This window comes from Balaenoptera musculus, chromosome 10 (assembly GCF_009873245.2).
Source record: "Balaenoptera musculus isolate JJ_BM4_2016_0621 chromosome 10, mBalMus1.pri.v3, whole genome shotgun sequence".
NCBI classification, from domain to species: domain Eukaryota; kingdom Metazoa; phylum Chordata; class Mammalia; order Artiodactyla; family Balaenopteridae; genus Balaenoptera; species Balaenoptera musculus.
In genome coordinates, this window is record NC_045794.1 from 77,408,172 (window position 1) to 77,420,987 (window position 12,816).

The 12,816-nt window shown below is 49.5% G+C and overlaps 1 protein-coding gene across 9 annotated transcripts in view; it reads left to right on the forward strand.

Moving 5' to 3' along the window:
* The window catches only part of SOCS2 (suppressor of cytokine signaling 2), a 59,671-nt gene extending 46,855 nt beyond the window's left edge, over nt 1-12,816 (forward strand). For 3 of the 9 annotated variants that reach the window (XM_036865889.1, XM_036865888.1, XM_036865895.1), the window contains 2 exons: nt 9,365-9,725; nt 11,351-12,816. In XM_036865889.1, the coding sequence (XP_036721784.1) occupies nt 9,587-9,725; nt 11,351-11,808 (597 nt within the window). In that variant the 5' untranslated portion in view covers nt 9,365-9,586 and the 3' untranslated portion in view covers nt 11,809-12,816. The other 6 variants (XM_036865891.1, XM_036865892.1, XM_036865894.1 and 3 more) reach the window with 6 other exon arrangements.

Consider the following 12,816-nt stretch of genomic DNA (forward strand, 5'->3'; position numbering starts at 1 on the left):
CTACAAGTTACTTTTCCATTTAAAATGTTTTCTTTGTTCATACTAAACCCCATACTGTTTTCCCAAGGACAGTTTGGTTACAAGTACAGAATAACCTACTTAATCTACTTTGGTTTAATTTACTTACAGGTAAAGTAGATATTTGTTTTCCTACCACCGTCAAAGGGTTTTCATAAGAGTAAAGTCAGATATATGCTATAATATATTGGTGAAAAAAGAGTAAAGCCATCATATAAAGGCAAACTGATGATGTTATATTGCTTTCCTTTATGGCAGGGCATGATCATTATAATTTAATGTGCCTAGGAAGCAGAAAAGGCCTGTATGTGTGATCAGCTGGGCTTTTCACGTGGGATGTATATGGAGGTTGTCCTGTGGCTTGAGGAGGTGGCTACTGCTTGTATGGTTTAGAGCTTGCCTTTTGTAGCTCTGGTTGTAACATGCCTTTGGTTAAAATTAGTCTCACCCATGATTGCCAATCTCCAGGTTGGTTCACTGGGTGCTGCTACTTCTCAGAATTCCATGACTAAGCCAGGAGTGGTGTTTGTTATTTACTAATAGGTATTTCTTCTGCCTGTTCTGCTTACCACATCATCATACCAGGCCTTGACCTTTGTGAACTCCTCTGGAAAATCAAACATACCTAGAAGCTGCCCCAGCTTAGGTCTAATAACACCATCAATTGCTCTTTGGGAGGTTGTGGAACAGAGCTTGGAAGGTGATTTGAATGAGAAGAAAACATAACAGCTCATCAAATCCAGATTTTCCATGAGAAAACAAGAATCCAAAGAAGTTAAGGGTCTTGATTAAGGTCCCTTCTTCCAGGAAGCCTTTCTGGACTTCCCAAGGTGGTTGAACTGGTGCTCCCCAGCTGTTTGCAAAACCACTCTTAATTCCTCCACAACTTTTCACTCTTTGCTAAAATGATTTCCTGGTGATGTCTCTCACTAAGAGAGGGCTGAGTTACATTTGTGCACAAGGCCTAGAACATTTTAAGCCCTCATGAACATTTGTTGAGTGGCTGAGTCTCTCACATACTAGCTACTAGGTACTATAGATGTGAAGTCAGGCTCATGGAAATTAAAGAGAAACTCCAGGAAAGCCCAAGCTCTTCTTGGTAGCAGATCAGAGTCTGTAGGCTAAGCCAAAGACTAAGCTGAGAAGCACATGTAAGCAAGGGAAGATGAAAAAATTAAAGGGAGCCAGTCCAGAAAGGAGATAGTGAAAGTGTTTCAATTTCCCTACTTGTAGATGCATTTGTTTAATTGATTCATTCAGCAACTTTATATTGGGCATCTACTATGGACCAGGAGCTATTTCAGGCATTGGACATACAGTAGTGAATAAAACAAAGTTCCTCTTATATTTCCAGTGGGAGAGAAACATTAAACAAATATCAAGTGAAAACTACTGATAACGTCAGGTAGTGATAAATGCTGGGATGGAAAATAAAGCAGGGGAAAGAAATAATCACTGATAAAAAAAAAAGGAAGGTCTCTCTGAGCAAAGACCTGAACAAAGTGAGGGAGCGATGCCATGAGAATATTGGAGAAAGAGTATTTCAGAGAGAATAAGTACAAAGATCCTGAGGCAGGCTTGGTGTGTTTGAGAAACAAGGTGACCAGAAGTTTAGAACAGCGTGGGGAAGGAGAAAGGAGCTGAAGAGAATTCTTCTGCACTAGTGAAACTGTCCTTTCCAGCACCAGAGTGTTATGATTGGTGATCCTCTGACTATATAGACCAATTCCAATCAAGAGCACCCCGTACAGTGCTGAAACCAGACCTTTATCTCTCAGGAGTGCTCTATTGAAGACTATCCACCGCCTAGGACGAGGGTTCTCACCTGAGGTCAACAGGCCCCTGGGGGCTCACAGTCAGGCTTCATATGGTCAATTAACCCCCTCCCCAATCTGTGCCTCCCTCCTGAACATTTTCTGCAGATAAAGTCTTAGATGGAACCTGTCTGCAAATGCCTGCAGGACCAGGTAGGAATATAGAAGAATGAAATAGGCCAATGTGAGAACCCAGCCACACTTTGTTTGCCTATTAAACAGAGGAATATTCTTCACTTCCACAGGGAAATAAGCTCTCTCCCATTTGTCTTGAAATATTCAATCTTTTGGTTCTATTTTTAATTTCCTCACTCTGGTAGAGACTTAGGGCCAGAGAAATACTTCTTCACCATAAGAAAACCAACAATGTAAGGGTGATGACCAATGGCGAGTACTGTTCAGTGCTGGGGATCCATAGAGGATGCTGAGGGTTGTGGAGAATGGGAGGGTACGTACCTTCCAAAGGCGGCAGCCACTACTCTGCTTCTGCTGCTCACTGCCTTGAGGGAATGGGACCCAGTGTGGACAGATCTTAGGACTGGTTAAGAGAAAGCAAAAATCTGGGTCTCTTTGGAGTTGAAATCTCCAGAGTTTTTATTTGGTTCACATTTTTTTTTTTTAGAACCCTGGTAGACCACCCATAACACTCAGGGTCAAATATGGCCCATATGCAGGTGGTTTGTTGAACTCTGATCTATAGATTTTACCAGAATTTCTGAGAGATCTGTGACTTAACATTGACAACAACTGTCCTAGAACATGATTCCCTTCCACTTCTGTGGGTAGAAAGACCAAGGACACAGCCATCAACCATGTCCCAGGGTCTCAGAAGTCTAGGGGACGGCCATCTGCCTGGTTTCTCCCTCCCCCCATCCCTGACCCAGAGCACAGAAGCCAGCAGGATCTGCTCCGCTTCCTCTGTCCCCCAGTGAGTGTCCTCCACTATAGGGGTGGAGCAAGCAGGACATTGTAAAGGGAATTGGTACTGAGAAGCACCAGATGAAGTTTAAGAGACGCTCATTACTGTGAAAGGTAGCTCTCTTCTTTGTCTTCTCAATTCTCCACTCCACTCCCTCCCATACATCCCTCCACACCCAACCCACTACACCCCATGAGAGTATCTTTGATTACAAGTTACAGAAACCCAAATCAAACCCTGTGGGGAAAAAATAAACTCTTTCATTCCTGTATCTGAGAAGCCGAAGGGCAGTGCAGCTTCGGGCATGTTGGATTCAAGTGCTCAGGAATCTCTCCCTCTCACTCAAACCTGAGCTCTGCTTTCTTCTCTGTTGCCTTTGTTCTTTGACAGACCCTCTCCAAGTGGTGGAAAAGTTGGCTTGCATGGTCATTACTGCTCATCATCGCAGAAGGGGAGGCACTTACATCAAGTCCTAAAAAAAAATAATCTGCTTGGGCTGTGATACTGGACAAAACCCCTGTGTCCAGGGGCATGGGGTACTCCTATTGGCTAGCCTAGGTCATATGCTCTCCAGAAGAGTGGGTTCCAGAATCACAAGGAGCTTTGAAGGTGCTGAGTGTGAGGGTGTGTGTGTGTGTGTATGTGTATGTGTGTGTGTGTGGTGGTGGTAGTGAAATGGCAAACTCTAAAAGGAAGGGATGGTGGCCACTTAAAAGGGTACCTTCTACCCACAGGCACTTCAGACACAACAGCCAACGGTCATTCCCTCGGCCCCCAAACAAAACCCAAAAAGCTCTCTCTGCAACTCAGCAGAAGCTCAGTGCAGATTGCTCATCAATTCCAGTATCAGAACATCTGCATTGCAAAACCAAGAAGGTGCAGTTCGGGTTTGGTACGTAGAGATTTTCAAGCCTTGGCGATTCCTCCATGTGGGCAACAGAAGACGCTCTCCAGCTTTGTGAAAATCACTCTCCCTTCCCTCCCCAAGTAGAATGAAAGTTCACCACTGCAGCCATGCACCTGCCCTGCTGAACAGAACAGATGTACTCCTGAAAATCTAGGAACAAACAGAATCACTATTTTACCCTATACATTTAAAGCTGAAGGTGAACTCCAGGGAATCAACTAACGGGAAGTTCTTGGGCAGTGACCAGAGAGTGACTGTTGGGTTTCATATAGGCAAAAATAAGATAATCTTACCCCTAGGGAGAAAAATCCAAACTCACTGAGAGTAAAAGAATGAGAGTTGAAATAATAGCTAATCTTTATTATTTGCTAAGTGCCAAAGCACTTTTTATAGATTATCTCATGTAATTCTCACAATAGCTCTATATGTTTAATTATTATCTCCATAAGAGGCTAAATAATTTGCCAAAGATTATATGTGCAGCCCGCAGTGGCAGAGTGAGGATTCATGCCTGGGCAGTTTAACTTCAAAGCCATTCTGATGGAGCATCAATTCATTCATTCTACAGTCATGTGGAGTGCCTACTACATGTTGGGAACTATTCAAGGTGCTGAGATATATAGCTGTAAACAATGTAGATACAAATACAGATATATGTCCTCATGAAACTTGCATTCTTGTGGGGGAGAAAGATAGGAAACTGGACCAATGGATAAAACATAAACTAGGTTAGATAGTGATCAGTGTAAGGGAAAAAACTATGGCATGGAGGAAAGAGAAGTGGGGGTGAGGGGTGGATTCTGAATAGTCAAGTCTCACTAAGAAGGTGACACTGAATAAAGATCTGAGGAAGTGAGGGAGTGAACCATGCAGATTATCTGGAGGAAGAGCATGATAGGTAGAGGAAACAGCAAAGACAAAGGCCCTGAGGAAGGAGCAAGGGCAGCATGCTCTACCAATAGCAAGAAGTCCACTGTGACGTGAGCACTGTGATCAAGGAACAGAACAGGAGGGGATGAGATCAGAGGTACCAGATCTTCTAGGGTCTTGCAAGTGGCTGTTAGTGTTTTGTCTTTTACTCTGGTGCAATGCAGCCACTTGGGTTAGAGCAGAGGAGGGACGTGAAAGGACTTAGTTTAAACAGGATCTCTCTCACTGCTCTGTCAGAAATAGCCTATTGGGGAGCAAGGAGGCCAAGAGGGAGGCTGCAGCAGTAAGCTGGGTAGAAATGGAGGTGGCCTGGACTAGTGTGCAGTGGAGATGCGGCAAGTGCTTCCATTCTGGGTTTACTGTGAAATCAGAGTCAGAGGGTTAGCTGACAGGTGAGATGTGGGGTGTGTGAAAAAGAGCAGTCAAAGATGGCTCTAAGGCTGTTGGCTGGCCTGAGCAACTGAAGACTGGAATTGACATTTTCAGAGATGGGGAACGGTGCAGGAGGGATAGCTTTGTTTTTATTTTATTTTTAAGGGTGGGGGGGGGAAGGGTTATCCAGGCCCCATTTTGGAACCTATTAAATGGGAGATACCGATTAGACATTCAAAGGGTAATGCCGGGTGGCAGGTCTGGGGTTCAGGAGGGCAGTCCATCAGCTCTACAAACTACACTCTACCCCCTGAGAGTAAGTGAAGACACCTGCATGCAATTTTGGGAAACTGATGGCTGTATCAGAAATACTAGAATAGTATTAAGGAAAGTCAAATTGAAAAATGCACCCACATCCTGCCACCCTAAAAACAGCTGCTTTTATTTCTTCACGTTCTGTTTTTGCCCACCTGTATACATACTTTTATAATGTCAAAATCATAGCATGGATACAATTTCATATTGTACTTTTTTTCACTTAACATGATCTCATAAATATTTTCCTAAGTGGCTCCCATATTTGCTTCCTGGGGCCAATAAAATGCCGGGCATTGCTGAGACCTTTCAGAAACAAAAGTTAAAAATCCTACTTTGGTACAAAGCTTGGTGCCCCTACAGCTGGCATTGTGTTTACTGCAATCTTTGTGGACGGTGACTCTCTGTGGACGTGACTTTGAGCCGGGCCCTGAGTGAGGAGAGTCTGCCATGCACCCAGTCTGGGGAGGGGCATTCCAGGAAGTGGGGAGGGTGTGTGCAAAGGTCCTTAGGAGGCAACAGGAAAGCACGTTAAGAAGTGCTGCTGGCAGATCCATTTCAACTGACAATTAAATAGAAATTATTTTATCTTTGTAAAATTTTAAAAATATCTTTAAACTACAGAAAAGTGAGTACACCCTTCCTCTGGGATGCTCTACCAAGGAAGGAGAGGTCAAATGGAATCATTCAGAGCATAATGAACCCTAGTAGATGTAGTGGCTCCTAAAGGTTCTGGGCCTCAGACTAGACACAAACTCCACATGGAATCTTATTTTTTCATTCATACCAGTCCCTCACCCAGAACCAGAGTCCAGTCCCTTAATTTTATAGAAAAGGTCTAGGGTCCAAGGACGATAAGCGACTTGTGCAAAATTATTCATCTCCATTATAGAGGGTTTTAACTAGGATTCAGTTAGCTCTGCCCTCCAGATCAGACTCTAAGAAACAAAACATGATTCAGTGCACGCGACTCCATCGTCGACAAAATCCTTTGTTAGCTGGGAAATGCAACCCCCCCTTCCTCTCCAGCTAATCTGCCTATCATTTGCATAATTATTTACTCAAAAGCAGGAAAATTATTGAGAAAAACCGTTTGTCCAGGACTCCCGGCCTGAAGGTAGGAGCTGGTTTATGCTTCCTCGAAGAGCCAGCAGGGGGGTGCACCAGGCAAGGTTTGTGAGCCGCGCCTTCCCCTACGCCCCCTCCCCTTTCCTCGCCCAACTTCCCTATAGCCAACGCTTCAACTAAAAGTGGCCATTGACCTTTCAAGCTTTTGAATAGTGATGCAATAGAATAGTATTTCAAAGAAAAATGGTTATCGAAATTTTGGATCCGGTTTTCCCATGAGTGTTAATGGTTTTTAAAAAGTAGGTCACATTTAAAGTAGGTCACATTTCGGGGGCGGACGTGCAGGGAAGGAGATGAGTTTCAACTGAGGCCAGGTGGCCTTCAACCAGGTGGGAGGAGGTGAGGGTCCCTGGGCAGAGAAGAAGAGCCGGGATCTTTCCGCATTCCCGGGCCCCGGGTGCAAGCTCTGCGGGAAATCACAGAGTCGAGCGCTCTCGGCCTGCGGACACCGAGGCGGGCCGGCCAGGACCACCAGGGCGCGCGGGTCTGGGCGTCCCCTCCGCGATCGGCGCAGGTGAGCCGGAGAGCCGCCAGGTGGCCGGAAGGAGACAGCGGAGCGGCGAGGAGGAGGAAGGGACGGAGGAGCTGGGCTGGGCCGGTGCGGGAGACGGCGAGCAAGACCGCCACGGGGAGGAGACAGAGCGGCCGGGCGCCGCTCTCCGCCCGCTGGCAGCCTTCTAGGACCGGACCCGAGAGGACCGCCATCAGCCCGCTCCCTCCGGGTCTCGGGCGTGGGCGCGGGAGTGCTGAAGAGGGAGCTCTCCCACTCCATTAATGTGTCTTAGAACGGGAGGGGCCGTTTCCGAGGACCTCTAGTCTCTCCAGCCACCACCACCCCCAAAATGTGCGGCCTGGAAAGTCGCCTGGAGAAGGCGCAGAGGGGATGGAAAAGACAACCAGCCGCGGCGGGCCGAGGGGCGAGAACGTCTGCTAACCGCTCGACTCCGGCGCACAGCTTGCATGGGTTGGGCGCAAGCTCCAGCCGCCGAAACCGGGACGGTGATAGCCTGGTGCTTCTCCTGCGCGTCTCCGAGAACTCCGGGGCGTGGGGTCAGAGGAGGGCGGATTCCCAGGCATCCACCCCGCCCTGGCCGGCACCCGAACGCTCTGAGCCCGTCTCCCCTGAAGCCTGCGCATTAGCACCGGAGTCTCTTTAAAGCAGTAGCGGGGGCCGCGGTCACGTGAGGTGGATTCCTGGAAAGTTCCTGGAAAGCGGCCTCCGCAGCCGCGGGGCGGGGCGCGCGGGGAGCGCGGACTAGGGAGAGAGGCGGGGAGCGAGGGAGGCGCGTAAGTCTGGGAAGTCGCGCGCACACAGCGCTCCGGGGACAGACATTTAACTCTTGTCTAGTCTCGCCGCCGCCGCGGCTCGCGGGCCTTGGGCTTCCCTTGAAGCATGAGCCTTCTCGCCCGCCGCCACTGGCACTGCGCGGGCCGCGGACAGTGCGCGCCGGGGTCCCGGGCGCACAGCCTCAGGATCCCCGTCGCCTACAGCTGGGGCGCCGGAGGAGCTCGGGCAGGGGCCCGCGGCAGGTATCGGGCCGGGGAGCCCAAAGGCTCCGCCCCTAGGAGGGCTGGGGAGGGCACTGGGGCGCGGCCGAGAGCGCGGGGCAGCCTTGGCTTCCGCAGTTTGGAGCCTCTGGGCTAGAGAGCCCGAGCTGCGGCTCTGCCCCGAGGCTGGGAGCTACTGCCTGCTTTCTCCGGTTCTTTCCCGGCGTCTGGAAGTCTCTAGAGTTTTTGTTTTTGTTTTTCCTCCCCTAAACTGCCATCCAGATTAATAATCCTCCTAATAAGCTGATCTCCCGCTCCTCCCCACCCGCCTGCCTCCCGCCCTCTTTCCTCCCTCCCTCTCTCCTTCTCATCTCCTTGGTTGCAGCCGGAGGGAGCCCAGCAGCTGCCCCGGGTCGGGGGTGTCCGAGCCCGGAGGGGGTGTTAGAGCCCGGCGAATCGAGGCGATGGTCCCCGGGGTTCACGTTTGCCCTCTGTGCAGAGAACTCCGGCCGCCCCCGCCGCTAAGCCCAGGGCTCGTCACATCCCCAGGCATCTCGTTCCCAAATTAAAAGTCAACAGGGGAAACTCGGGCAGACACCCCTCCTCCCGGGCCCCTCCCGGCTCCCCCGCCCCATGCCTGCTGGGGAGGCTGCCTGGTGCGGAGGCGGCAGCGGCGGCCGAGGCCGAGGTAAGGGCTCAGCGTTGGTTGTCTAGCACGTCCCGCAGCGCTCTCTGCCGCCTGCTCGGCCCCCTGCTCGGGTCAGGGCTCGGAGCCCCCGCGCGGGCTGCGCGCTCGGGCAGATTCCTCGACAGCGCTCGCGGCGGCAACAGCAGCCTCAGCCGCCCGGCCTCGGGAGCGGCCGCCACGGCGCCCCCAACCCCTGCCCCAAGCGAGCTCCGGGAAGCGGGGGGAGGGGAGCGAGGCAGCCTCTCCTGCAGGGCTGCGGCAGCTCCCGCACCTCCGCGTCCCGGGCTGCCGGCTCTGCCCGGGAAGCCCCGCGGCGCTGTAGGGTCGGGAACTAGGCTTGTGCGGGTTGCTTCCTCCTGGGGCTCCCCGGGCTGTGCGGAGTGTGAGATAGGAATGCCAAGTGGGGACCTCTCCTGTTCTTTCCTTTTTACATTTTTCTTCTTGTCCTTGACTGAGGCCTGTTTACCACCGTACCCGCAGGTGACTCTTTGCTCTTCTCATCTCCTAGTCTGCGATTTCAGCCAGCAGACCTGGGCGGGAAAGAAGCCGGTTCGCCACCCTCATCCTGTCCCCCGCCCCAACTCTTGCGTCTTGGATCCCTGATCTCTCTTTATCCTTCTTTCTCTAGAACGGGCCAGGGCAGTAACTGGATGCTCGGGGTTAAATGGTGCAGGAGCGCAGACGCGGAGGATTCCCGGGATTTTCCACGTCTCTGTCCCTCCACCCACGCCCCGGCCGCAGGGGTCCAGTTCCGACTGACCCAACCCTCCACTTTCTCTTTGCAGGCAAACTGTGCGTGACCGCGCCTGCGGGGGATTTTGCCATCCGTGCACCGGGACCCGGGGAGGAAGAACCAGCGGCTCCCCATTACCTCCCCCTCCATTTCCATTTCGCGGACCCCTCAGGGACTCGTTTTGGGGTCCCCACTGACTTCTAAGAAGGACGCGTGCCCCTCTCTGACCCCAGCTCGGGCGGCCACCTGTCTTTGCCGCGGTGACCCTTCTCCCATGACCCTGCGGTGCCTCGAGCCCTCCGGGAATGGCGCGGAAGGGACGCAGAGCCATTGGGGGACCTCGGGGTCGGCGGAGGAGCCGTCCCCGGAGGCGGCGCGTCTGGCGAAGGCCCTGCGGGAACTTAGTGACACAGGTAGGGAGCGGACCGGCCGCAATGCGTGCGAGAAGGGGGCGCCTCCCCAAAGACAAGGATGCGGTTGTGCTAGCGAGGCTGGGAAGCAATCGCTACCGTCCGCGCCCCAGCTCAGGGAACCGCGGGGAGAATGCCCCTACGGACTTGGATCCTTGGAATGCGAAAGAAAAGTGGTTCTCGAGGGACTCAGAGGCCTAGGGGAGGTTAGAGCGCTAGAAGGACTCTTAGGGCGCTGGAATTTTTGCTATTTTCCGCGGCCGTTTGGGGGTCGGCACTCGGGCTCGGACCTTAGCCGGAGAAAGTGCCCGGCGTCTTTCCTGTCCGCGGGGTGAGAGGGCGGCGAGTGGGCGCTGCGCTGCCCGCAGCTTCAGCTGCATCTGGCTCCCGGGCCGGGCAGCCGCTGCAGCCTGGAATCTTGGCGGCCAAGTTCGGGGACCGACAGATTGCCGCTCAGGACTGCCGCAAAGCCGGGAGAAGGGCGGGCTGCGAAGCCCCAGCCGAGCTTGGCCTCGCTTGTTTCGAGCGCAGTCTTGCGCTTTGCGCGGCTGGCTGTCGTCTCTCGGCATCTGAAAGAAGAAAAGATGGAAAAAAAGATTCTGGCAAACCTGCAGGCTTTCAAAATCAGGATCCTCAAAGCTTACGTGTGGGGCAAAGTTGAAGTTTTGGTAGCAGTAGGGAGAAGGAAAAGTTCCTTCACTTGCGGTTCCGGTCTTTCCGTGCAGGCCACGGGCTTTCCCTCAGCGGGAGGAACCGGCAGACCGCAGGTACCCGAGCAAGTTTTTTTTTGGAGGGGGGGAGCATTGTTCAAACTTTTAAACTGTAAGATGTCGCTAAGTCGCTTTTGAAAACGGGATGGGAGATGGAACTGGCAGGTAGACTCGAGAATGCTGGGGAGACCGACGGTTGTGACTGGATTTGAATTAGGGCAAAGTCCAAAAGAGTTTATGGAAGACTGTAAACTGGAAGTACTAATTATCAATTGGGCTTTCTCTCATTTCTCAGTGGCTGATAAGGTAGTTGTAATCAAAGCAGCGAACAGAAGCTATTGTATCATACTAGAACTGCACTCTTAAAACAAGTAAATAGCGGTGCTTTCCCGGACTTTGAAAAGAGATATATGGATGCAGCCGCTAACAGATTTGGGGAGGGTGGGAGTGGACCCCAGCCATCCCAAAAGTTGCTTCTTTTTATCTTGTTGGAATTAACTGGAGTTGGGTTTTCCACTTTTTTAAGGGCATGGCTTTTATTTCTAACTTCTGACTTAATTTACATTAAATCTTTGATTTCACTTGACTAGTGGAGAAGCATCATGCCTGGTCAGCCAGTGTGTCATATTGCAAACATTCTTTTGTTTTTTTAGGAGAAAGTCTTAAGAGAGTTTAAAGAACAGCTACAGAAAGTTACTTTTTAAAAAAGAAAACTGGCCTGCAGTTTGTTCAGAAAATAAAATGGACCTATGTTTTCATCAAATTTCTATAGAAAGTATTTATGGTAGCCTCTGGTAAACTTTCACAAACTTCTTTTTAGAGCTAGAAAAATTGTTGCCAAGTATTTACCCTATTTAAAAAATTCTCTATAATAACTATTTTACTCTCTTTTCTTTTTCTTTTGAACAAAAACCCCAGGTTGGTACTGGGGAAGTATGACTGTTAATGAAGCCAAAGAGAAATTAAAAGAGGCACCAGAAGGAACTTTCTTGATTAGAGATAGTTCGCATTCAGACTACCTACTAACAATATCTGTTAAAACATCAGCTGGACCAACTAATCTTCGCATCGAATACCAAGATGGGAAATTTAGATTGGACTCTATCATATGTGTCAAGTCCAAGCTTAAACAATTTGACAGTGTGGTTCATCTGATCGACTACTATGTTCAGATGTGCAAGGATAAGCGGACGGGCCCAGAAGCCCCCCGGAACGGCACTGTTCACCTTTATCTGACCAAACCGCTCTACACATCAGCACCACCTCTGCAGCATCTCTGTAGACTCACCATTAACAAATGTACCGGTACCATCTGGGGACTGCCTTTACCAACAAGACTAAAAGATTACTTGGAAGAATATAAATTCCAGGTATAAGTGTTTCTCTTTTTCTAAACATGCCTCCTATAGAGTATCTCCGAATGCAGCTATGTAAAAGAGAACCATAACTTGAGTGACGGCTCTGGATAACTACGCGGAATTCTAAGAACAGCTGAAGTCAATCTAATTTAAACGTGTGGAGGGGTAGCTAGGTATTTAAAGTTCCCCCAAATATTTTCACCTGAGTGATGCTTCCCTTCCTAAGGCTGACCAAGACCAGTTTATCCTTTTAAGTTAAAAATAAAACGTCCCAAGTAAAGGCTGAAGGAACACTTTATCAGAACTCTTTGCCTTTCTGAGGTTCCTGTTAGGGGGAAGGTGCCAGCACTGGCAGTAGAGAAAGAGCTCCACTTAGGAGTGCTGAAGAAGTGGAAGGAACCAAACTGACACAGGCTTAACTTCAATTTTGTATGCCTGGTGATCAGAGTCTATTTTAGGACATTTGATATTTTGCATTCTGATGTACTTAGGAGATTTGTTAAACAGATATGCTTGTGAGTATTTATCCTTCATTTTATGCAATTAACCAAATCAACCAAAAAAAGTGACCATGAAATCCTGTATTTGTCTTTTTACTACATGTATGAACTCTCTCATGTGAATGAGTACTGTAGTAATCCATTTCAAGGGAGCCTTATTTCAGAAATATTTCAAACTGGTGCAAATGGAAAAGACTTCTTCTTTTCCTTTAAGGCTAAAGACAAGAATGTCATGCTATACAGGTGCAACTCAATCCCTGTTAATAAAACCATGTAGATAGAGACATTTTACCCTTTGAAGTAGCTGTGTCCCACAACCTGTTGCCATTGATTTTTCAGAAATGGCTTTAGAAATTTCCAAGTGGTCTAACCATGGACATTAGCAATTGTCTCCCTTCTACCGTGTAGAATACTCTGACTTAATTTTCTTCCAGATATAGGGGGATACCTGCCTGTTTTTCAAAGTGTTTATTTACTGCTGTTACTATTTGATTAGAATGTATTAAATAAAAAAACCTGACTTTCA